General features: G+C 41.8%; 1 protein-coding gene across 37 annotated transcripts in view; it reads right to left on the reverse strand.

Annotated features, from left to right (window-relative positions):
• Window positions 1–26,710, reverse strand: part of cast (calpastatin) — an 82,351-nt gene that overhangs the window by 27,608 nt on the left and 28,033 nt on the right. For 27 of the 37 annotated variants that reach the window (XM_029693216.1, XM_029693214.1, XM_029693220.1 and 24 more), the window contains 17 exons: window positions 20,414–20,479; window positions 15,566–15,715; window positions 9,230–9,358; window positions 8,373–8,495; window positions 7,546–7,590; window positions 7,339–7,440; window positions 7,148–7,228; window positions 6,558–6,593; window positions 5,581–5,667; window positions 5,306–5,386; window positions 4,826–4,903; window positions 4,491–4,559; window positions 4,031–4,153; window positions 1,963–2,043; window positions 1,490–1,567; window positions 1,155–1,223; window positions 723–845 (listed from right to left, as the gene is read on the reverse strand). In XM_029693216.1, the coding sequence (XP_029549076.1) occupies window positions 723–845; window positions 1,155–1,223; window positions 1,490–1,567; window positions 1,963–2,043; window positions 4,031–4,153; window positions 4,491–4,559; window positions 4,826–4,903; window positions 5,306–5,386; window positions 5,581–5,667; window positions 6,558–6,593; window positions 7,148–7,228; window positions 7,339–7,440; window positions 7,546–7,590; window positions 8,373–8,495; window positions 9,230–9,358; window positions 15,566–15,715; window positions 20,414–20,479 (1,521 nt within the window). The remainder of the gene's footprint in view (window positions 1–722; window positions 846–1,154; window positions 1,224–1,489; window positions 1,568–1,962; window positions 2,044–4,030; window positions 4,154–4,490; window positions 4,560–4,825; window positions 4,904–5,305; window positions 5,387–5,580; window positions 5,668–6,557; window positions 6,594–7,147; window positions 7,229–7,338; window positions 7,441–7,545; window positions 7,591–8,372; window positions 8,496–9,229; window positions 9,359–15,565; window positions 15,716–20,413; window positions 20,480–26,710) is intronic. The other 10 variants (XM_029693240.1, XM_029693228.1, XM_029693241.1 and 7 more) reach the window with 7 other exon arrangements.

Raw genomic sequence — 26,710 nt, forward strand, 5'->3', positions numbered from 1 at the left:
GATTACATAATTTCCCCACCTTATCAATCTACACACATTACCCCATAACGACAAAGTGAACAGGTTTTTTTTGGTGCAAATTTCTAAAAAATAAAACCGAAATACCTTATTTACATAAAAATGTAAAATGGTAAAATGGTACAGTAGACATCCTTCACTCCGTCCAATGCACTGTAAGTCTGTGTTACTGTGCCACTCTGTTAATTCATGATCTTGGATACATTGTGTGAAAACAGCGAAAGAATGACGATGACACAAACAAGTGATCAATGATAGCCCCCTAACCCCAGGGATAGCCCCACCCTCAAGAGCCTTGTTGTCACGTCCTGACCATAGTAAGTTGTTATTTTCTACGGTAGAGTGGTCAGGGCGTGACAGGGGGTGTTTATCTGTTTTTGTATGTCTATGTTCAGTTCTAGTTTTTGTATTTCTATGTTGGTCGTTCTTTGGCATGACCTCCAATTAGAGGTAGCTGGTTGTCGTTGTCTCTAATTGGAGGCCATATTTAAGTTGATGTTTGTCCCACCTGTCCTTGTGGGTGATTATATTTCGTGAGTCACGGTTTGTTGTTTTCCCTTCAGTGTTTTGTTAAGCGCATTTTAGTTTCAGAGTAAATAAATTATGTGGAATTACGAAAACACTGCATCTTGGTCCGTTCCTTATCACAGCCGTGACACTTGTACTGTAGTGTGGTTAATTCACCAAAGTAAACTGGAGTCTACCTTAGTCTGTGGCCCCTTCAGAGAGGCATCTCCAGCCGCGGCAGCTGGTGCAGCAACAGCCGTAACCAACTTAGCAGGATCCTTTTTAGCCATGTCAACTTTGCTTGATGTGGTGGGCACACTCTATAAACACATATGGTTCAAGCCATTAGACGAGGTGCAGAGAAGAGTTCAGAGTGCTGGGCATAATCTTACAGTCACAGTTTACTGGAGTGATAGGATGATTGTTAGCAGCTTGTCTGTCATTGGTAATGGAAAGGAAAGGCGCAGTGAGAAGAGAAGTACCTGACCAGAATTTGTTGTCACAGTTTAGTAGAGTAATAGGAAGGTAAACAAACCCCGTCAACCTAAACCAGGTAAACAAACCTCGTCAACCTAAACCAGGTAAACAAACCCCGTCAACCTAGAAACTGTAGTCCTCATATGACAAACCTCAGCTGTCTTGAGCTTGGTGTCCAGTGGGGAGTCCAATCCTGACATCAGAGAGAAGTCATCAGCCAACTGAAACACAAACACAAGTCAATAGATAACAGCTTCACAACCCGACATAAATATAACATAGAATAGTTGAAGAGTTTGTTGTCTATTTGCATGGATATAGCTTTTTTGATGACAAACTACTCAACACAACAGTAGCACAGCGTCAGCTGCAACATTGGACATCCCAGTTTAACACTGGACATAAGCGTTTGTCACTGTTTATTTTGTTTTATGCATGGCTTATGTTATGTAGTCATGTAGGACCTGCTTTCTTTGGTGTTATTTACCTTTTCCACCTTAGCTTTCTTGTCAGTGGGGGGAGCAGGACACTTGGTCACAGGCGCAGACTTAAACTCTTCAGATTTCTGGAAGAAAAGAGAGAGATTATTTGGTTTGTTAAATACTGTTTCTTAAGTTCTAGTTGAGAGGAATAGGGGAAAGCTAATTTCAAGCCTTCACTAGAAAGCTGTCTTCACAGAACGTTAGCATGACATATCAGTTGTCTTAAGCAATTACAGCTGAAACTGTGTTAAAATTATATGTCATGGTCATCTTGTATGTATCATAAATACAACATATAATTAGCATTAGCAGTAGGTAGCTAGCAAGTTAGCTGTCTAACAAGCTAGGCTACATTGTACTGTGTCATTATGACTGTGCTATGTCAGTTGACATTGGTTCTCATAACAGTTTACCATCTCATGCTAATGACAGTTCTACGATGAAGGGTTGAAGAACAATATTATCAGTCTTTCTCTACCTTGATGGGAGCGGGTGGAGGTGGAGCAAAGTTGGAAAAGCCAGCAGACGAGGCATCAATGGCAACCAAATCCTCAACTTTCTGTCAACAGATGAAATATTATCGGGTTATAATGACATCTCACATTAGGGCTAGGCGATATATTGAATTCATTCGAATTGATGTTCTTGCGCGATATTCCAAATGCCTGTCTCACAAGAATCGAGGTTGTTATTTATCGTTGTTATGAGCGTTTACTTCTGCTTGTTCTCGTGTTGTATTTTTGGTCTGGTCTCTTTCGCTCCTTCTGTGCGGTGTGCACCTCCCCATTTACACGAGAGGTCTATATACAATTAAGAGATGCACGTCTCCGCCCTAACAAGCTTAGGTCCAAAATAAACCCATAGAAACGCATTGATTGGGCTTATTTTGGAAAGATTTTAGTGAGAGTGAAACCTTTCGCTTCGCCTCTCCCTCTATGATTTACACACCTGCCCTCACGCCAACAAAGTTGAGAGATCACATCTTTCTCTCTGACAAGCGGTTTCAACTCGCTATTTGCATTTTAGTTTTGGTGCAACAGAATCGGTCATATGGACACCAAAACACATTGAAACATTATTTTACTGTAATAGGGGACAAGTAAACTTTTGTAATGATATCCTTTTTAGGTCTCAACTACTCAAATTGCGCGCAGAGCCGACACAACTAAAACTAGAGTATGAAATAAATTGATTGAGCTCGCGCATTGGGTACCGCTAGCAGCCTTTTAGCCAAATTCTGTTGTACTCGCTGTCTCGTCAGTGTTTAATAAATGTGCAATAAGCATAAAAAACTATTATATACGGAATTGGCAATTCGTTCTCATTCTTAGAAATACGGTAGATCACTTGAATTCAACATCTGAACAAAGTGGACAGGCTAACATGCTTTAAACAAAAAGTTGGAGACAGACAAAAGGGTGTGTTCATAACAATTCAACTGTTCAACCTTGTTCCCTAGAAAATAGATCCAAGCTGGCTAAACTGGAAATATAAAAGATTAGCTAAAGATTAGCTATTGAGACCTGTGCTAATTTTATATAGCCTAATGCCTACTACAAGAAGTTAGTCATTATTAGTGAATGTGCATTATGCTTAGTTCTAGTTACATTTGTAACAAAAAAGGGCATTTTCCCAGACAGACTTGAAAGCCAGATCAGTAATTATAGCAAAAAAAGCAGGTTAAACTATTTTGATAAATAATTCAATTATTAGTTGGTTTTATGGTTGTGGAAGGCTTATACACTATATACAGTGCATTCGGAAAGTATTCAGACCCCTTCACTTCTTCCACACTTTGTTACGTTACAGCCTTATTCTAAAATGGATTACATAATTTCCCCACCTTATCAATCTACACACATTACCCCATAACGACAAAGTGAACAGGTTTTTTTTGGTGCAAATTTCTAAAAAATAAAACCGAAATACCTTATTTACATAAAAATGTAAAATGGTAAAATGGTACAGTAGACATCCTTCACTCCGTCCAATGCACTGTAAGTCTGTGTTACTGTGCCACTCTGTTAATTCATGATCTTGGATACATTGTGTGAAAACAGCGAAAGAATGACGATGACACAAACAAGTGATCAATGATAGCCCCCTAACCCCAGGGATAGCCCCACCCTCAAGAGCCTTGTTGTCACGTCCTGACCATAGTAAGTTGTTATTTTCTACGGTAGAGTGGTCAGGGCGTGACAGGGGGTGTTTATCTGTTTTTGTATGTCTATGTTCAGTTCTAGTTTTTGTATTTCTATGTTGGTCGTTCTTTGGCATGACCTCCAATTAGAGGTAGCTGGTTGTCGTTGTCTCTAATTGGAGGCCATATTTAAGTTGATGTTTGTCCCACCTGTCCTTGTGGGTGATTATATTTCGTGAGTCACGGTTTGTTGTTTTCCCTTCAGTGTTTTGTTAAGCGCATTTTAGTTTCAGAGTAAATAAATTATGTGGAATTACGAAAACACTGCATCTTGGTCCGTTCCTTATCACAGCCGTGACACTTGTACTGTAGTGTGGTTAATTCACCAAAGTAAACTGGAGTCTACCTTAGTCTGTGGCCCCTTCAGAGAAGCATCTCCAGCCGCGGCAGCTGGTGCAGCAACAGCCGTAACCAACTTAGCAGGATCCTTTTTAGCCATGTCAACTTTGCTTGATGTGGTGGGCACACTCTATAAACACATATGGTTCAAGCCATTAGACGAGGTGCAGAGAAGAGTTCAGAGTGCTGGGCATAATCTTACAGTCACAGTTTACTGGAGTGATAGGATGATTGTTAGCAGCTTGTCTGTCATTGGTAATGGAAAGGAAAGGCGCAGTGAGAAGAGAAGTACCTGACCAGAATTTGTTGTCACAGTTTAGTAGAGTAATAGGAAGGTAAACAAATCCCGTCAACCTAAACCAGGTAAACAAATCCCATCAACCTAAACCAGGTAAACAAACCCCGTCAACCTAAACCAGGTAAACAAATCCCATCAACCTAGAAACTGTAGTCCTCATATGACAAACCTCAGCTGTCTTGGGCTTGGTGTCCAGTGGGGAGTCCAATCCTGACATCAGAGAGAAGTCATCAGCAAACTGAAACACAAACACAAGTCAATAGATAACAGCTTCACAACCCGACACAAATATAACATAGAATAGTTGAAGAGTTTGTTGTCTATTTGCATGGATCTAGCTTTTTTGATGACAAAGTACTCAACACAACAGTAGCACAGCGTCAGCTGCAACATTGGACATCCCAGTTTAACACTGGACATAAGCGTTTGTCACTGTTAATTTTGTTTTATGCATGGCTTATGTTATGTAGTCATGTAGGACCTGCTTTCTTTGGTGTTATTTACCTTTTCCACCTTAGCTTTCTTGTCAGTGGGGGGAGCAGGACACTTGGTCACAGGCGCAGACTTAAACTCTTCAGCTTTCTGGAAGAAAAGAGAGAGATTATTTGGTTTGTTAAATACTGTTTCTTAGGTTCTAGTTAAGAGGAACAGGGGAACGTTCATTTGAAGCCTTCACCAGAAAGCTGTTTTTACAGAACATTAAAATGACATCACAGTTGTGACAAACTATTACAGCTGACACTGTCAAAATGATATGACATGGTCATCTTGTAAGCATCATAAATATGTCATGACATGATAAGCAGTAGGTGGCTAGGAAGTTAGCTGTCCAACAAGGTAGCCTACATTGTGCTATGTGTCATTATGACTGTGTTATGTCAGTTGACACAACTTGACATTGGTTCTCATAACAGTTTACCATCTCATGCTAATGACAGTTTTACGATGAAGGGATGAAGAAAAATATGATCAGTCTTTGTCTACCTTGATGGGAGCGGGTGGAGGTGGAGCAAAGTTTGAGAAGCCAGCAGACAAGGCATCAATGGCACCCAAGTCTTCCACTTTCTGTCAACAGATTAAATATCATTGGGTTATAATGACACCTCACTTCTTATTTACAGTATCACTGGTTAGGACCTCAGTCTCACCCAAAAGACCATAGGACTAATAATCATTCTGTAACGTTATGCATGTTTTAGGGAACAGGGCTCAAATTGATTTATAAGTGATTATAACCTGTTAATAGTGCAAAGTCTCACCTTCTCCTGTTTCTGAGGGATGGGAGCCATAGAGGTTGTGAACCCAAAGGACAGGGAGTCCAGAGCCTCATCTGTGCTCATGGGTTTCTGATACAAGTAAACAAACAAGCAAACAAATAACCTCAGTTATACACAAAGCATTACAGTAACAGTTTTGTCTTCAAATACACCACTAGAGGGCATGTCAAAATAACTCCAACCATTTAAAGGAGACCAGGAGCAAAAGAACCGACACACCCAGCAATCACATTTCCTAGAATGTAAATCACAACAAAGCACTCCGCAAAGGACTCCGAGCAGAAACTCTTTACAAAACATCAGATTTGGCAGGAAGCCTAGTGGTTAAGAGCATTGGGCCAGTAACTTAAAGGTTGCTGGTTAGAATCCCTGAAGCGGATTCAAATGTAAATGTAATAAAAACACGCTTTATAACCAAATGTGCAACTTTAGACAACTCACTTATGACAACATGCCTCAGGGGTAAAAGACTTTGCCTCCTGTCCTAACAAGCTCTTAGAAGCAGAGGTATACTACACAGAGAACTACAGTACAAAACAAGGTGTGGCCCACAGGGAGAATGTGTGTGCAAGTGTGTATAGGTGAATAGGTGTGGAGTAATGAGTGATTGTGTGTTGACTATTTATCTGTTGTTAGTGTGTGGGTGTGTTTATAAAGGATGGGTTTAGCAGAACTTGAGCCAGCTGGATGAGGTGGGTCAAATGTTGTTTGCAGAGCCAACACCCCACAGTGCAAATCAACATTCCACACTGTAGAGGTACCCAAAACTGTCAGAAGAGACCATGGGATGGTCTATGGTTTGTTTAGTTCCTTTAGTGTGTGTGTGTGTGTGTGTGTGTGTGTGTGTGTACATGCATTAGTATGTGGGTATGTGTGAAAGATTGAGAGGAGAAAGTCATTATCTCAATATTTCTCCCCAGCATACAGTGTATTCCCTAGAAGTAAATACAATGACTTACCGGGACATCTTTTGGCTTGACATCTGCAACTGGGGCCTATGAAAATGTAATTTAACATTGTAATTCAATATAATAAAAGTTCATTAATTACATATTTTTATTGAATAAGCCTAGATTTAAATAAAATCTGATCATGTTATGACAAAAGAATGGCAAAAGAATGTTAAAAGAGTGGTAACTATATACAGGCTTTTTTGGCCTAGTCCAGAAACAAACCCTAGTCCATCATATAAATCTGAAAGAAAAGGATAGATATGGTAGTAACTCCATCTTGTCATCTGATCAGCTTGGTGAAAATGTGTCCATATTGCTAACACCTATCCATTCCTCTCAGATTAACACAAGTGTCCAGGGGCTAGGACAGGGTCTAGGGGTTGTTTCTGGATGGGGCATATCTCTCTGTTGGAAGACCTGATAACCAAGGGGTTCCAGTCAAATGTGTCATGTCAAAGGGAGTACTGCAGTACAATGCTAAAGATACATGCAAACTCAAAGCTCTCTAACAGCAGAAGGCTGAGGGTTGGATTAAGATGCTGAAGTGATGATGATGAGGAAGAACACTGGAGGAGGAGGGTGATTTAAAGACTGACCATGTCTTCAAATCGGTATCCTGGGGGCAGTGGGCAGTCGTCCCCCCCACATATCACTCCCTTCTTTGAGGTCAATCCATGCTGTGTGACATATACAACAACACACACTGTTTTACATGGTGACCGGGTGCACACACACAACCCAATCTAACTTGCACTGTGCACACACACACTCTGTGAAGGTTCTGTACCTCTATCACCTCTGGCCCGGTGTATACATGGGCTGCAGGGGCGAAAGACTCTGATGAGGGTAAGGAATCAGCCAGGGCATCGAACGGGTCCACAGCAAGCTCCTACACATGATGCAACAAAACTCAAACACGAGCAATGCAACTCCATGCCAATCATTTTAGTGCAATATCAATCCCACATAGAGACAAGATATATGGATGATTTACCTCTTTGGCTGCCTTAGCTCCTGGGGGAACTACTTCCACCTGTACCTGTAACCCAGAGCAGGAGAGGTTAGTGAATACAACACTAGGCTACTATCTGTGATACTGCTCAGCTCCTACACCCAACTGAGCTTCTGGATGGCTGTGGGCTCAATTCAACCAAACCCACATAGGTAGTACTCCTGCAGGAACAAGAGCATCCTCTTTCTCATGTAGTCAAATTTCAAAAGGCACTTGCACATCTGAGCTATCTTTGTTGCAGGTGCATTGTAACAACTGAATAACATGAGAAAAAAGAAGAAACTCGCACACTGCTCTTCATAGTATCACTGCTCTTTATTAAGCTTTTACGCATCGGCCTCAAGGCCTTCATCAGAGCAGAATGCAGGTTTCTTCTTTATTCTGATCTAGTCAAATACAATTGCAGATTGGTAAAGCAGATGGCAGGTAGCCTAGCGGTTAATAATGTTGAGCCAGTAACAAAAGGTTGCTGATTCGAATCCCTGAGCCGACTAGGTGAAACATCTGTCGATGTGCCCTTGAGCAAGGCACTTTATTCTAATTGCTCCTTTAAGTCGCTCTAGATAAGAGCGTCTGCTAAATGGCTAAAATGTCAAATGGTTCAGTAGACATCCTTCACGGTTTCCAAGTCCCTGTTACTGTGTCACTGTGTTAATTCATGATCTTGGTTACATTGTGTGAAAACAGTGAAAGAATGATGATGACACAAACAAGTGATCAATGATAGCCCCCTAACCCCAGGGATAGCCCCATCCTCAAGAGCCTTGTACTGTAGTGTGGTTAATACACCAAAGTAAACTGGAGTCTACCTTAGTCTGTGGCCCCTTCAGAGAGGCATCTCCAGCCGCAGCAGCTGGTGCAGCAACAGCCGTAACCAACTTAGCAGGATCCTTTTTAGCCATGTCAACTTTGCTTGATGTGGTGGGCACACTCTATAAACACATATGGTTCAAGCCATTAGACGAGGTGCAGAGAAGAGTTCAGAGTGCTGGGCATAATCTTACAGTCACAGTTTACTGGAGTGATAGGATGATTGTTAGCAGCTTGTCTGTCATTGGTAATGTGAGAAGAGAAGTACCTGACCAGAATTTGTTGTCACAGTTTAGTAGAGTAATAGGAAGGTAAACAAATCCCATCAACCTAAACCAGGTAAACAAACCCCGTCAACCTAAACCAGGTAAACAAACCCAGAAGCAACACTAGATATGGTGTGATGCAACCAGAAGAAAAAGTAAAAGTGGAAATATATTGTGGCTTCTCTGTGGTGACAACAGATGTGTCAGACATGGTTTGTCTTGACGTGTTGAGCGCAACAAAGTGTGGGCATGCTGGGAAGACTCAGTCATAGAGCTTAAAAGTAAGAGTGCCTGTTCACTTCCCACTTAGACACAAAGATACCACCAGGCCAGAAGTAAGGAAGTCCAAAGCAGAGATATGTTTTGAAATATATCGGCAGAGAGAATAGGAAGATAGAATACCATATAAAGGGGTGGAAGAATGACTAAAACCTCAAGATCACAGGAGAGATGAGGAAGACATAACACATGGAATGATGACCCAGGAAGAGTGTGTTGAATGGGGAAGTGAGCGTAAAGAGAGCCAGGTCGGGTAAAGAATAAAGATCCAAAGAGAGAGGAACCACACTCCTCGACTGTCTGCCATCTACCTTGGCTGTCTGTTTCAGAGATTCTTGAAGCGTTGGTACTTCAGCTTTCCATGGAGTTGCTGCCTCCACTACAATAATGCCACCTCCAGTGGTAGGAGGTGTAGCTTTGGCAGGGTGCATGGGTGCCGGCTACAATCAAGGATGAGTTAAAACTCAATGTATTCAACAGAATTCAACACTGGAACAACGGTTAACGTAATAACACTGATTAATGTAATAACTTCACGTTCAGTATATCACATAGAACAAGTAAAAAACAAAAACTGTCCCACACTGTAGTGTGTGTCTATACGTCTATGTGGTGTGGGCACATTTCAATGTGTGCTTGTGAGGGTGACTGTATGATGTGCATGAGTTTGTCGGTGTTTGTAATTGCCGGTGGTTGGTGGTTTGTAAATCGAATTAAGGGAAGACAATCAAAACATTGATTTTGGTATGTTATTACATGATTAAAAAACATCCAGCAAGTTATTACATTAACCGGCTTCATTACATGAAAAAAAAATCATTTACCGGTGTTATTACTTACATTAACCGTTGTTACACATTCCTTAAATTCTATTATGTAAAGGTGAAAGGGGTCCAGTGAGGGTGAGGTGCAGGGGTTGTAAAAATGTAAAGTTGGGTCAAGTTGGCCCTGGACCCTGATCTAGGATCAGTTTTGCATTTCCTTCTCCTAAGATTACTTTATTGGTCAATTGTACACGAGGTCTAATCGAAATTTGACTTCTGGTTTTAACCCTACCCCTCCAAAAGACACACATACATACAAATACAGTTTTTCCTCAAAAGAATGGTGCTGGAGGGAATAGCAGCCGTTTTACAGGCTCCTGACCAATTCTGCGATTTTGAAATTTTTTGAGCTTATCTTTCTTTTTTTTGTACATGTTTCCACTATCGTTTCCAATTACCGAAAGAGCTTCTGGACATCAAAACAGCGATCACTAACCTCGATTTGGATGAGGCTTTCTACTTCAATTAATAGGAGGCAAAGAAGATACTGCTCATCCCAGACCAAGCCCAAATCCCCGACACTCGGAAGAGGTGGCATTATAGAGGCCGGCGTGCAAGATACTTGACGAGACTACGTCGGCAACTGGATAAACCGCTTCTACCATCCGTTCTATTGGCGAACAAGCAATCACTGGAGAATAAACTGGGTGAGCTCTGTTCGAGACTATCCTATCAATGTGATCTGAAGAACTGTAATATCCTACGTTTCACCGAGTCATGGCTGAACAAGGACATGGAAAATATAAATCTGGCTGGTTTTTCTATACATCGGCAGGACAGAACAGCAGCGCCGGGTAAGCTCGGGGGTGGTTAACAACAGCTGGTGTGCAATCTCTAATATTAAGGAAGTCTCAAGGTTCTGCTCACCTGAGTTAGAATACCTCATGATAAGCTGTAGACCATGGTATTTACCAAGAGTTTTTATCTATATTTTTCTTAGCTGTCTATTTACCACCACAATCCAATGCTGGCACTAAGTCTGCAATCAACGAGCTGTATGGGGCCATAAGAAAACAAGAAAACTCTTACCCAGAGCAAGCGCTCTTAGTGGCCGGTGATTTTAATGCAGGGAAACTGAAATCTGTCTTCAAAATTTCTACCAGCATGTCACCTGTGCAACTAGAGGTGAATAAAAACTTTAGATCAACTTTACTCCACACACAGAGATGCCTACAAAGCTCTCCATTGCCCTCCATTTGGCAAATCTGAAAATAACGCTATCCTCTGGATTCCTGTTTACAAGCAAAAACTCAAAACAGGAAGTACCAGTCACACGCGCAATACGGAAGTGGACCGATGAGGCAGATGTTAAACTACAGGACTGTTTCACTAGCAGACTGCAATATATTCCGGTATTCATCAGATGGCATTGAGGAATTTACCACATCAGTCACTGACTTCACTAATAAGCGCATCGACAATGTCGTCCCCACAGTGATCGTACGTACATATCTCAACCGGAAGCCATGGATTACAGGCAACAGAGCTGCCACTTTCAAGTAGTGGGCCACTAATCCGAACGCTTATACCCGCTATGCCCTCAGACGAACCATCAAACAGGCAAAGCATCAATACAGGACTAAGATCAAATCCTACTACACCAGCTCTGATGCTCGTCAGATGTGGCAGGGCTTGCAAACTATCACAGATTACAAAGGGAAACCCTGCCGCGAGCTGCCTAGTGGCGCAAGCTTACCAGACGAGCTAAATGCTTTTTATGCTTGCTTCGAGGCAAGCAACACTGAACCATGCATGAGAGCGCCAGCTGTTCCGGATGACTGTGTGATCACACTCTCCATAGCTGTTGTGAGTAAGACCTTTAAACAGGTTAACATTCACAAGGCCACAGAGCCAGATTACCAGCAAATGCACTGACAAGTGTCTTCACTGACATTTTCAACCTCTCCCTGATCCAGTCTGTAATACCTACATGTTTCAAGCAGACCACCATAGACCCACAAGGTACCCTGTCTAAATGACTATCACCCCGTAGCACTCACATCTGATGCCATGAAACGCTTTGATAGGCTGGTCATGGCTCACATCAACACCATCATCCCAGACACCCTGGACCAATTCCAATTAGCATATTCCATGATGCAATCTCTAATTACACTCCACACTGCCCTTACCGACCTGGACAAAAGGAACACCTATGCGAGGAGGCTGTTCATTGACTACAGCTCAGCCACAATGCCCTCCTAGCTCATCACTAAACTAAGGACCCTGGGATTAACATCTGCCACGCTGACCCTCACCACGGGGGCCACTCAGGGGTGCATGCTTAGTCCCCTCCTGTACTCCCTGTTCACCCATGACTGAGTGGCAACGCACAACTCCAACATTAAGTTTGCCGACCACACAATGGTGGTACGCCTGATCACCGATGACGATGAGACAGCCTACAGGGAGGTCAAACACCTGGCAGTGTGGTGCCAGGACAACAACCTCTCCCTCAATGTGAGAAGACAAATGAGCTGATCGTAGACTACAGGAAACATAGGGCCAAGGAAACCCCCATTTACATTGACAGGGCTATAGTGGAGCAGGTCGAAATCTTCAAGTTCCTCTGTGTCCACATCACAAGGGACCTATCATGGTCCAAACACACCAACAGTCGTGAAGAGGGCATGGCAATGCCTGTTCCCCCTAGAGGCCGAATTTTTTTTGGCATGGGCACTCAGATTCTCAAAAAGTTATACAGCTGCATCATTGAGAGCATCTTGACTGGCTGTATCTCCACTTGGTATCCGACCGAAAGGCACTACTGAGGATAGTGCGTAAGGCCCCGTACATCACTGTAGCCAAGCTCCCTGCCATCCAGGACCTCTATACCAGGCGGTGTCAGAGGAAGGCCCTAAAAATTGTCAAAAGACTCTAGTCACCCAAGTCATAGACTGTTCTCTGTGCTACCGCACAGCAAGCGACAAGTCTGGGACCAAAAGGATCCTGAACATTATCTACCCCTAAGCCATAAGACTGCTGAACAGTTAATCAAATGGCTACCTGAACTACTTGCATTGACCAGCTTTTTTTTTTACTGACTCTCTTGCAATGGCCCTATGCACACTCACTGGACTCTACCCACACGCTCACACATAAACTACACTCACACACAAACTACGCTCACACACAAACTACGCTCACACACACAGTACCAGTCAAAAGTATGGACACACCTACTCATTCAAGGGTTTTTCTTTATTTTTACTATTTTCTACATTGTATAATAACAGTGAAGACAACAGAACTATGAAATAACACATATGGAATCATGTAGTAACCAAAAAAGTGTTGAACAAATGTTATATTTGAGATTCTTCAAAGTAGCTACCCTTTGCCCCGATGACAGCTTTGCACACTCGTGGCATTATCTCAACCAGCTTTATGAGGCAGTCACCTGGAATGCATTTCAATTAACAGCTGTGCCTTGTTAAAAGTCAATTTATGGAATTTATTTCCTTCTTAATGCGTTTGAGCCAATCAGTTGTGTTGTGACAAGGTAGGGGTGGTATACAGAAGATAGTCCTATTTGGTAAAAGACCATGTCCATATTATGGCAAGAACAGCTCAAATAAGCAAAGAGAAACAACATTTCAAGAACTTTGAAAGTTTCTTCAAGTGCTGTCGCAAAAATCATCAAGCGCTAAGATGAAACTGGCTCTCATGAGGACCGCCACAGGAAAGGAAGACCCAGAGTGACCTCTGCTGCAGAGGATAAGTTAGAGTTAACAGCCACAGAAATTGCAGCCCAAATAAATGCTTCAATGAGTTCAAGTAACAGACACATCTCAACATCAACTGTTCAGAGGAGACTATGTGATTCAGGACTTCATGGTCAAATTGCTGCAAAGAAACCACTACTAAAGGACACCAATAATAAGAAGAGACTTGTTTGGGCAAGAAGCACGAGCAATGGACATTAGACCAGTGGAAATCTGTCTTTTGGTCTGATGAGTCCAAATTTGAGATTTTTGGATCCAACCGCCGTGTCTTTGTGAAACGCAGATTAGGTGAACAGATGATCTCCGCATGTGTAGTTCCCACCGTGAAGCATGGAGGTGGTGGTGTGATGGTGTGGGGGGTGCTTTGCCATACACTTAACCAGTATGGCTACTACAGCATTCTGCAGCAATATGCTATCCCATCTGGTTTGCGCTTAGTGGGACTATCATTTGTTTTTCAACAGGACAATGACCCAACACACCTCCAGGCTGTGTAAGGGCTATTTGACCAAGAAGGAGAGTGATGGAGTGCTGCATCAGATGACCTGGCCTCCACAACCACCCAACCTCAATCCAATTGAGATGGTTTGGGATGAGTTGGACCACAGAGTGAAGGAAAGGCAGCCAACAATTGCTCAGCATATGTGGGAACTCCTCCAAGACTGTTTGAAAAGCATTCCAGGTGAAGCTGTTTGAGAGAATGCCAAGTGTGTCCAAAGCTGTCAACAAGGCAAAGGGTGGCTACTTTGAATAATCTAAAATCTATTTTGATTTGTTTAATAATGTTTTGGTTACTACATGACTCCATGTGTTATTTCATAGTTTTGATGTCTTCACTATTATTCTACAATGTAGAACATAGTAAAAATAAAGAAAAATCCTTGAATGAGTAGGTGTGTCCAAACTTTTGACTGGCACTGTATATTGATGCCACACACACCCACTCACACAGACACACTTTCACAATCTTCACACACGCTGTTGCGATTCTGTTTATCTTTCCTGATTGCCTAGTCATTTTTACCCCTACCTACATGTACATATTACATCAATCACCTCAACTACCTCGTAACCCAGCCCATTAACTTGGTACCAGTACTCCCTGTATATAGCCTCGTTACTGTTATCTTATTGTGTTACAATTTCCTTTTATCTTTAGCACATTTTCTTACTCTGCATTGTTTGGAAAGGGCTCGTAAGTAAGAATTTCACGGTAGACCCATTGTATTCGGCGCATGCAACAAATAAAATTGTATTTGATTTGGATTGCTTTGACAGGTTTTGGAGAGGTGCGGGGAGCTGCCACACACGCCTCAGTTTGCCAGCTCACTTCCCGGCAGATTTTTCCCCTCACCCCCGGCAGTTATGGTTAAATTCCGCATGTGAGGAGAGTAAGCTGATCCTAGATATGTGTATACGGGCAACATCTACCCGTGACTTAAAACCCAGCAGCCATTCAAATCAAATCAAATCTTATTGGTCACATACACATGGTTAGCAAATGTTAATAGAGTGTAGCGAAATGCTTGTGCTTCTAGTTCCGACAGTGCAGTAACATCTAACATGTAATCTAACAATTCCACAACAACTACCTAATACACACAAATCTAAAGGGATTAAATAATATGTACATATAAATATATGGATGAGTGATGACCGAGCGGCATAGGCAAGATGCAATAGATGGTATAAAATACAGTATATACATATAAGATGAGTAATGTAAGATATGTAAACATTAATAAAGTACCATTATTTAAAGTGACTAGTGATCCATTTATTAAAGTCCAGCATGTAAAATAGCACAACCAATCAATAAGCTCTTTGGGGTCATGGTGAAGGTTGAAGTAAGCATATCTGAATGCACCATAGGTAAAGCTGAGAAGAAGTCAATGGTAGAGAACCCAAGCAGCTGTAGACTTTGTGAATGAAGTGTTTCAGAGGATGAAAGTGAGCATGAAGAGAAGAGAGGGATAAGAGAGATTCCATGTAACAGAGTACACTACACCCATGTTAATGAGGGAAGGGGGTTAAGAACATCAGAATATGCCAAGGTTGTCCCACAGGAATCTCCAAAGACCCAGCTCAGTCAGTCTACCTCTGGCATCGCCACTTTGGCCGTTCCTCTTTGTGTTGTCCCTGCTGTAGTAGGACTTCCTCCCGCTGTGGCACCACTTGCTGTGGCACCACCCATTGTCACGGACATCGCCCCTGGCTTTGTAGCCATGGTGGAGGCGGCAGATGCACTCTGTAATGCAACAAAGATTGTGATTGGCTCGGTCACATTTGATTACTTTCAGCTTGCCTTATCCAATTGCTTCCTTATTTCATTCTATGCCTAGTGATCGAACAACAAACGACTGATCATCAGGTCTGTACAGATGCATACGGTACTATACATAATCGTGTGCGTACAGATGTAGGATCTTAATTTGAGCCAGTTTGCTACAGCAGGATAATAATCCTGCGGCAACAGGACATTTTAATTATAATGTGGATTCCAATACATTTTTGGAGGGGTTGATACGAAAAATGTTAGGGAAAACCAAGTCGGAAATGTAAAAGTAGAAATTACAAACTTCAGAACCCTTTTTAAACCTCAAATACACTAAGTCTTAAATGTTCTGCATTGCAGGAAAGTTAACCTGCAACAGGGTGATCAAATTAAGATCCTACATCTGTAGATAGGTATGCAATGCATGCCTGTGTATGATACAAGTGAAACCTGTGTAGCTCTCCTGTGTAGCAAACTGTCTGTCACTGCTTCACATGCCAAAGGAATTTTAACCAGAAGGAGGGCACCTCAAGGTCAAGTTCTTATAAAGGGGTAACTATAAAAGTTCTAGTCTAGGGGTATGGTCTTCGACTCAAATAACCTTAAAACACCCTATTCAATCAGCATTATCCCATACACTCAATACTGTATTTCAGCTTAGGTGACATAACTATCATGGTTAAATGTGACTATGTCGACATAACATACCACACCGAAGCTGTCTGTTTTGAAAAATAGCTTTGCACGTTCAACCAAAGCCTCTCCCTGGGTTACACGCAGAGGCAGAAACCAGAATAAGTGACATTTTATATTGCGTTGTCATGGAAAAGGTCCAAAAGGGTAGTTGAGCGACACATGAATACACCACCACAGGTTGGCATCTCTGCCCTGTGCCGTCACCATGGCATTGTCTGGGCATAGAAGAGAGGACTTTTGGAATAAATTCAGGGAAGAGATTCAGGCAACTGACAACTTCTCTGGGGAAACCAGTTCTGCAATCCCTTTGTCCTGAGTGGTCAACGACACAACGAACACCTAAACCCATGTTGAAATGTTGGTTGCACTTTGATTAAAACCCATTTATAAGAATATGTTCAGTCCTCCCACAGCCCACCCAATTAACACAACAACAAAAACATTCAACCAAAAGAACAGTTTCTCCAATCTGTTAAGACCCTATAAATATTATTATTGTTATTATCACTATTATTATAAATATTGGGCTGGAGACCAGTTAAAGAAGGTGCCGTTGAATGTGTGCCGACTAGAGGCGTTCTCTGTCCTTAATCTTTCTATTTTCTGGAGCAAGACCAACTAGCAGAGAGTTCTACAGTGTTTAGAGTGGAGCTTTTGCACTGACAGAAGTTGGGATCAGATAGACACGCACAACAGTCAATCTAAGCTGGACCTAATAATAGAACTAAGAAAGCAATTAACCTCGTGATTTGTACAGTATGTCATTTTTTTCTTAACAACCCATTTCTTAACAACCTATGTCTGGAGGTCAACACATTTTATAGAGCCAAGGAAGTGCTGCATGTTTTCCCTCAATAAAACCAAGCACATAACAATACCAAGCCTACAGGCACATTACCAAGCCTCCTGAACCTATATAACGTGTAAAACATAAAGAACATAGAACGTATAGAATATAGAACATTTCATTCTTAAACCATTATTCCACTTAGGGATGCACGATATATCAGTGAACATATCGGAATTGGACGATATTAGCTAAACATGCCAACATCGGTATCGGCTGATGTCTAGCTTAACGCCGCCGTGCAACACCGATGTCAAAGCTGACGTGCATACCTATATAACGTAGGTACATGACGTAATGACGCCATGTAAAATTTTGCGCTACACGTGCAACACAGCATTCCTAAACTAGCCCACAATGTCTGCTGTGTGGATCGAGCAGTCAACAAGTCGAGCAATCATTTGAAAAAGTAAGAACATTTCAGCGAGACAACTCAAAGGCGAAATCCATTGAAGCCAAGATAATGGAATTCTTTGCCCTTGACAATCAGCCGTTCTCTGTCGTGGGTGATGTTGGCTTTTACCGACTGGTCAAACACCGGTACACACTACCAAGTGCGCTATTTTTCAGATGTTGCCCTACTGGAGTTACACAGTAATAGTGTCACTGCTATTAGCTTCACGACATGCCAAGGTTGTCCCACAGGAACGATGTTTGTGTCTTTGCGTGTCAAAAAAGATACAGTAGCACTGTCAAAGCTGTACAAAAAAGTCTGCAAACAAGCAAACAGCGGCCACGAACGATGTGTTTACAATACCGTGCTGGTAATAAAGCATAATTTGTTCGACCGCAACTTCTGGGGTAGCTATCTTTAGCTTGGTACCTAGCTAGTATCAATACAACCAGCCTGAAAACAATAACCAGTAGAAACTGCAGTCATTTTCATTATTCTTAGCAAAGATTTAGGAATCCTTGTGAGTAAGTACTAGCTAGGTTGGCACTTGTTGTTTGCCTATTGAAATTGAACTTCAGTTCATGAAAATAAATAGCTAGCCAGCTTCTCTGTATATATCAATGATGTTGCTCTTGCTGCTGGTGATTATCTGGTCCACCTCTACACAGACGACACCATTCTGTATACATCTGGCCCTTCTTTGGACACTGTGTTAACTAACCTCCAGACGAGCTTCAACGCAATACAACACTCCTTCCGTGGCCTCCAACTGCTTTTAAATGCTAGTAAAACTACGTGCATGCTCTTCAACCGATTTCTGCCCGCACCCTCCCGCCCGACTAGCATCACTACTCTGGACGGTTCTGACCAGAATATGTGGACAACTACAAATACCTAGGTGTCTGGTTAGACTGTAAACTCTCCTTCCAGACTAACATTAAGCATCTTCAATCCAAAATTAAATCTAGAATTGGCTTCCTAAAGCCCCGCCTTATCTCAGCTCACTGTTCACCATAGCAACACCCACCCGTAGCACACGCTCCAGCAGGTATATTGCACTGGTCATCCCCAAAGCCAACATCTCCTTTGGCCGCCTTTCCTTCCAGTTCTCTGCTGCCAATGACTGGAACGAATTGCAAAAATCTCTGAAGCTGGAGTCTTATATCTCCCTCTCTAACTTTAAGCATCAGCTGTCAGAGCAGCTTACCGATCACTGTACATGTACACAGCCCATCTGTAACCAGCACACCCGATTACCTCATCACCATATTATTACTTACCCTCTTGCTCTTTTGCACCCCAGTATCTCTACTTGCACATCATCATCTGCACATCTATCACTCCAGTATTAATGCTAAATTGTAATTATTTGCGCCTCTACGGCCTATTTATTGCCTACCTCCCTACTCTTATACATTTGCACACACCGTACATAGATTTTTCAATTTTTCTTTTCTTTTGTGTTATTGACTGTATGTTTGTTTATGTGTAACTCTGTTGGTGTTTTTGTCGTACAGATAGCTATCTTTTTTTTTTAATGACCAGCCCTGTAGGTGCACGAGACAACTTTACCAGCATCATTGCATACGTATCGATGAATCGTTGAGACATATGAAATACGAGTGATAGTGTAATCAATGTGTAATAACTACGTAAAAAATGTATGAACGAGTTAAATTATTATGTTACGTGCAGTCATATTCAGGTCCTGATTGGTCAACAAGCTAATTTGACACGTGAAATAGTGTTACTTGCCTAGTGGTTAGAGCGTTGGGCCAGTAACCGAAAGGTTGCCGGATCAAATCCCCGAGCTGACAAGGTAAAAATCTGTCGTACTGCCCCTGAACAAGGCAGTTAAACCCACTGTTCCTAGGCCGTCACTGTAATTAGGAATTTGTTCTTAACTGACTTTCCTAGTTAAATAAAGGCAAAATAAAGAAATCAAAGTGTTATTTGACATGCAAAGACCCAAACTGCATTCTATAGCAAAGACCCAAACGGTGTCCATAGAAATCCTGGTTGAGAATGAAACGACTAAACAAATGAACAAAACAGCACAGCAAGTAAGTGAAATAAATCGGTTTTGATTATGTTTTATTGGTAATGGGGACATACGTAAATGCCAACAAAAAAACTTTTTGGTCAGTGTGGTGTGTGTAACCTTTATTTAACTATGCAAGTCAGTTAAGAACAAATTCTTATTTACAATGACGGTCTACCTCGACCAAACCCGGACGATGCTGGGCCAATTGTGCGCCGCCCTATGTGACTCCCAATCACGGCTGGATGTGATACAGCCTGGATTCGAACCAGGGACTTTAGTGACGTCTCTTGCACTGCGATGCAGTGCCTTAGACCGCTGTGTCCATGTGTGTGTGTTAACTATTTAACTGTACTAGAAAGCTTAAAAGGCCACAAAAAATGTAATATCTGTTATCAGTATCGTTTTTGGCAAGGAAAATATTGGATATTGGTATCGGCAAAAAATGTAATATCGGTGCATCACTAGTTCCACTCCCTGCAGATTTGGGTGTGACCAATCCTTTGCCTGATTAGGCCACACTGAGCAACACTACTCTGTTGAAACAGGAAAGACATTAACAGTACCAAATATCACCCAAAGGGGTCAAATAGACTAGAATCCAGATTGGACTAAGACCTATCCCAAAGAAAAGGTGACTGCAGGTTATGGACTGAGCAAAGGAAGAGGTGTGTATGTGCATGTTGACGTTACCTCAAATTGTGCTGGATTCACAGCAACCTGTGCCACTGAAGTGGGTGAGTACTGTCTAGGCTGCGACTGGAGAGAGAGAGAAAAAACCCTCCACAATTAACAGTTTGTCACTCATAGCAGAAAACACAGACTTGATCATTGTCAGAATCATTGACACCATAATGCATAATCCTGGCTTGAAATGACTCAGAGCAAAACAAAACAAAAAAACATTCCATGCTGCTCAAATGTCTGGAGAAAATAATGAAGATGCAGTACCATTTCCTCAAACACATTCTCCATGACAAGAGAAACATCACATGTAGCAATCCTGTTCCATTGATAAAATGACCAATGATTCTACGTATATTCACTAGCGGTGGGCCACCGCTGCTAAATTAATATAGGGGAAACACTGGTGTGTGTGTGTGTGTGTGTGCCATATAATTTCATCAAAACAGTTTGTCTAAGGACTTCTATACAGCCGTTTCTCATAATATTACATAACCAGGTGGATCCCCTTTCCCACTGTGTTCTGTATATGGAATGTACACATTGTGACTGAAGCAGTGATAGTTACAAACATTGCAGGTTTGAGAAATGCAGAAACAAGGTGGAGTATGTTAAACAGTGCCCTTTCAGTGGTGGTGAGCCACAGGGCAAGAAGCCTACACCCTCTCCACCCATACTGGCTAGCAGAATGCATTTCTTATTCTCAACAATGTGTGTGAGTGTGTCATGCCCTGAAAAGTACTGTATCTTTAAGTTTCAGAGCGAACCAACCAGTCAAGCCGGCTCAGAATAATTCTACATGTTACAGAGAGATGGATGGGAGATAAAGACAGTCAGACAGAGAGACAGAGAGTAAGTGTGACAGAGGTTGTGGTCTTACTAGTCAAACTGCATACTAAATTCTTACTAGTGAAATACTGTACTATGTTAATAGTATACTACTATAGTATTCAGACAAACTTTATTTTGCCATACTACACTACTTGGAGACGATTACTGTTGCTCACTCTGACGATATTACTTAATCTATGTCCAGTGGGAGGACAGTGGTGTTGACACACTTGACAAAAACCTTGTTGAAACCTAGTTAAGAGCTTTAGCAAGGCAGTGACCTTGCCCTTCAGCCAAATACTAAGCCAAATTAGGCCTAGGCCAAGTTCAAATACCTTATAAATACTTTCCTCCCTCCTTTTCTTTGAGGCAATCACTGATTTGTTCAGGATTAGATAAGTGAAATCATGGTTAACAGCCTGCTGTTTTTCACCAGCCCAATCGTGTGTTGATCAGTTAGTGATGATCAGTAATGAACATCAAAGAAGGAAGGTAAGGAAGGAAAGAAGGAAGGAAGCATCTTTAAAATATTGGAACAAGTCCCCACTCGGTTTTGGAGGAAGTAGCAAGGGAGGGGCGGAAAGTAGGCTGACGAGTCACGATGCCCTCCTTTTGGATAAATATTTGGGCGCTAGGCAACACACCAGAATCTGCATGTAAATTAAAGGATAGACAAAGAAAGGGCGGTGTCTTGGCGTGGCACAGGTGCATACTGACTGGCTCATCTTTTGGAAACCAAAGAGATAATACTAATTATATCTGTGTCTATCTCTATGTTGACAAAATATCCCAGAGACCTCTATTTAAATGCTGTTCAAATATTACCCTTGTTTCCTTTAAATTGAATTGCAGACTATGGTTGATAAAAACAAACACTTTGTTGAGGTGGAAAACAAACACAAAACAAGGCATTTGGCTGCACTTGAAGTCATTTGATCATGGCAGTCAAGGAACATGGCAGTCTCACTGCCAGCTTTCTCCTCTTGTCTTTCAACCATCAGCACACAACACAGGAAGTGTTTTTTTTGTGTCTGTAAAAACAAACCACACTTCTCATTTCTAATGTAACACAAACCCTTTATTCAGTGTCAAAAGGTACACGCCAGACCTCAACTCAAAAGACATATTTGTGAAGACAGGTGAAAGATCAGTTGGACTCACTACACAACGGTAATGATGAACAGCATTTAAGTTGTATTTATTCCCCCAAGACAAAACAAGATTATTATTATTATTTACATTGCACACTTGGCCAATATCCATGCATTTTCACCTCTGGTGAGCTAACTATCAATAAATCAAATGTATTTATAAAGCCCTTTACACATCAGATGTCACAAAGCACAATACAGAAACCCAGCCTAAAACCCCAAACAGCAAGCAATGCAGATGTAGAAGCACAGTGGCTAGGAAAAACTAGGAACCTAGGAAGAAACCTAGAGAGGAACCAGGCTCTGAGGGGTAACTACTAGCTAGACAGGTTAGTCTAGCTCACCTAACTACCCAGACACTATATTAGAGGCAGATTGATTGTTGTTAATCTATCTTACAACACACAACCATGAAGAACCACACAATGCATTGGGAGGGTAGAGAATACAGGGCAGGTACCAGTCAGCATAAGAGCATGCACTCAGGCATCGTCTCCGTGACAACCGTGACAGTACAGGTGAAACCAGCCAACCACATCAATGCAACTATCAGACTCCAACCTAAACAGTGTCATAAAATGCCAGTAGCAGTCACTTTTACTGCTGATTGTGATAGGAGACTGAGTCTAAACTATTGAAGGTAGGCATACTTCATTAGTCTAACCCAGTATTCACATTTTTTACTGACTAGACATTGTTGTTACTGCTGCTAAAACACTATTGATGTTAAAGGCCAAACATTGTTACCATAACCAAAGTGGCAAAACGTCTGTACTACTTCTTATCAGAAAGTAGAAAAACACAACTATTGATTAGCAATGAGCTAACCAGACATTATTCCATCAAAACAAATAGTAGCAAAACCGCTATCATTGCTAATCAGACAGTACCAAAACACTGTTACTGATTAGAAGTCAACCAATCCAAAACTGCGTAACCTTATCTGTGGGTAAAACATGGTTTATTTTGCTCACCAGATTCTGATCAAGCGGTCCTCCAGCTCACCTGAGACTCACCCAAAGTCTCAGTGTTAACCTATCTATCTGCGTCAGAGAACGACCAAGCTCCTTTTCGGGCTGATATTGGCCTTTTCTAATCCATCAGCCCACTACATAGCAAAACTACTGGTATGCCTGCCACCACTCACCGCCTGAGCACTACACAATGCAGAATGTCTAGCTGGGGAAATCAGCAGCAAGCTAGCTCATTCTCAAAAAGAAAGGTGCAGTATTGCACCACATGCACCATTTTTGGCAACGAACCATAGACTCAATACCTGCACACACTCCTATTGAATATACATCCACCTGTATTGTGAGTAGGCCTATGCCATCTTAATTGACCCAGTTAATCAAGAGTTTACCATTCAAATAAAAGTACTAACATTATGTTATGCAGTTAGGTTACATTTTACTTTGATAAAAACATTGTTTGATTTTAAAATTGGTGCATTAATGCATACATGGCTGTCGCTGGGAAAGTGTAATTAAAATATACTGCAAGAAATGACTCGGGAACAGGAGTGGACTCGGGAACAGGAGTGGAGAAATATGATTTATTTCTTTCAGCATCAATGAGAGAATGAATGCGCGATTAGGGACCAAATGTAAAGATCGCGGTGCTATCTTTATCAGCATCATAAAAGCTGATAGTATTTCAACCACATAAAATATGCATCCAGGCCGAATGGAAATCTTATCAGAAACATGTTGGGTCATTTTCACAGCTTTTAATTCCCTTAAAACTGCCATCTGGAATTTTTGCACAGAAAACCTTTCCGTATTTTTTTGTTATTGCATTTCCTCCCTGGTCCCTAAACGTCTTTGCTGTGTGAGAGAAGCAGAGATGAAAGAACTTTAATGGTGTCAACTAAATTCAAACAATAATTATATTGATGTATGTACATTGATGTACATATTTTCTGGTGAGCAAGGATTTATTTTTTCTTCTAGGGCAATAAGTAGGCTAATAACAAGAGAAGCTGCATGTATGTAATTCATAGGAAGCTGCTGAGGGGAGGACGGCTCATAATAATGGCTGGAATAGAGTTAATGGAATGGTAAAAAACACTTGGAAACCATGTGTTTGATGTGTTCAATACCATTCCATTTATTCCGTTCCAACCACCCATCCTCCCCAATTATGGTGCCACCGGCCGCCTGTGATCGAATTATAGACAAGTTGACTAACAAATAGCCTACCAAATGCTGGAAATTATGAGCAGAAACATAGTCTTATCTAAATTAGGCTTAAAAAAGAAATAATCCCACACCGCCTGCAAAAAATGGTTCCGCATCTGACTGTACAGCTCATTTTCTATTTTAGCTGCCTCAGATTTTCACTTTAAATCACATATAGTCGGGCAATTAGCAATTGCGGGCGGGTGAACAAACAGATGAACAAGTACACACACACACACACACACACACACACTAGTGAACCGCAGTGTAAAGCTAAGGGTTATAGTTACTGTGGATAGCAACCAGTGAACAACAAGCATACAGTTCCAGCTGATAACTAGACACCAATATCAGCGTGACAGTGACACTGCTTCTGGGAAGCCAGGGAGCTACCGGCACCCGCAACCAAAACGTGACCATGGGCCAAAATAGACATGGGGCTGTGTTAAGGACCAGTTACCCTGAAACCAGTTTAAACCGTTGCCTATCTATACGCACGTACACACACACACCCCTCCATTCAAAACGATGTCAGAGTCATAGCCACACCCAAGGAGAGTGTATATGAAATGGTGGCACAGAAACATCAGAGAAATGTTTAAGAGGGCACCACTGCTGCATACAGGGGCAGCCAGCATGACACAAGAGCCAATGGGCTGCTCAGGAGCCAATGGGCTGCTGAGAGTAATATTATGGCCGGGACGATACCAGTAGAGATACTCGTTAGTATCGTGGCAAGGAAACAAAACACGAAGTGGATTTAACATCTTTAGGAAAACATCCCTAATGTTGGAAACAATCATCATTATCTTGTCATCCAGAGTCACAGAGATTTATTTTCCACGCTATAGCACACAATGTTTTATATACAGCAGGTTTTTAAAGGAGCAAAGAATGTGATCTGCTTCGTGTTTTCATTTTTGCCATGGAAAAACTATTGCGATACTGGTGTCGTCCTGGCCCTAGTTAATAATATAGTCTGTAATCAGTCTGTAACTGGTAGGAAATAGGGTTGTTCCATAGAGATAGTTATAGGACGTAACATTGTATTGGTCCCATTATGGCGTGTGTGAGAGCCTGGGCAGCGACATTGAGGCCATCTCCATTTTGAAGTAGTACATTTTCTTATTCCTCTACTTCTATGGTCTTGGTAAACAAACTGAAAGGGTGCATACAGCCACCTGGTGTGTAGTCATAAGTCAAATGTTTGCAACGGAAACTATTTACTCAAAACTGAAAATATTTGTGACCCATTTCAGGAAGCTAGGCATATGTCGCACGTCACTACTTCACAGGAGAGGCATTTTTGGGCAGAAATGTCTTCTCTGAACTTTTATGTGTCTTAATAACAAACTTGTATTTAATCTGTAAATACAAATAGAATTGTTAAATTACGAGCCTAGTTGGTTTAGCCACAGAAAAAGTCAGGAACCTTCCCGCTAGTCATGATTGGCTGAGATAATAGATGAGCTGGACATCCAGGGAGCTGAGTTTGGATTGGTCTGCCATGTAGCATGCTTTTGTCTATAATGTGAGCTGCTCAGTATGTATTGATAATCCTTTCTACCGCAGCTTTTTTGAAAGATATAACGTTAGCCATCTAGAACTACAAAAGGTTTTACTACTTTTCTCAACTACATTGATGCCCTGAATTTAGCAGGTGCTATTAACACAACAAATCAGTGTCCAAAGAGGGGCCAGAAGTATATAGAATGGTGTCGTCTGCGTAGAGGTGGATCAAAGAATCACCAGCAGCAAGAGCAACATCATTGATGTATACAGAGAAGAGAGTCGGCCCAAGAATTGAACCCTGTGGCACCCCCATAGAGAATGCCAGAGGTCCGGACAACAGACCCTCCGATTTGACACACTGAACTCTATCAGAGAAGTAGTTGGTAAACCAGGCGAGGCAATCATTTGAGAAACCAAGGCTGTCGAGTCTGCCAATAAGAATGTGGTGATTGACAGAGTCAAAAGCCTTGGCCAGGTCGATGAATACGGCTGCACAGTAATGTCTCTTAGCAATGGCGGTTATGATATCGTTTAGGACCTTGAGCGTGAGGTGCACCCATGACCAGCTCTGAAACCAGATTGCATAGCGGAGAAGGTATGGTGGGATTCGAAATGGTCGGTAATCTGTTTGT

The sequence above is a fragment of the Salmo trutta genome, chromosome 16, assembly GCF_901001165.1.
Source record: "Salmo trutta chromosome 16, fSalTru1.1, whole genome shotgun sequence".
NCBI lineage: Eukaryota > Metazoa > Chordata > Actinopteri > Salmoniformes > Salmonidae > Salmo > Salmo trutta.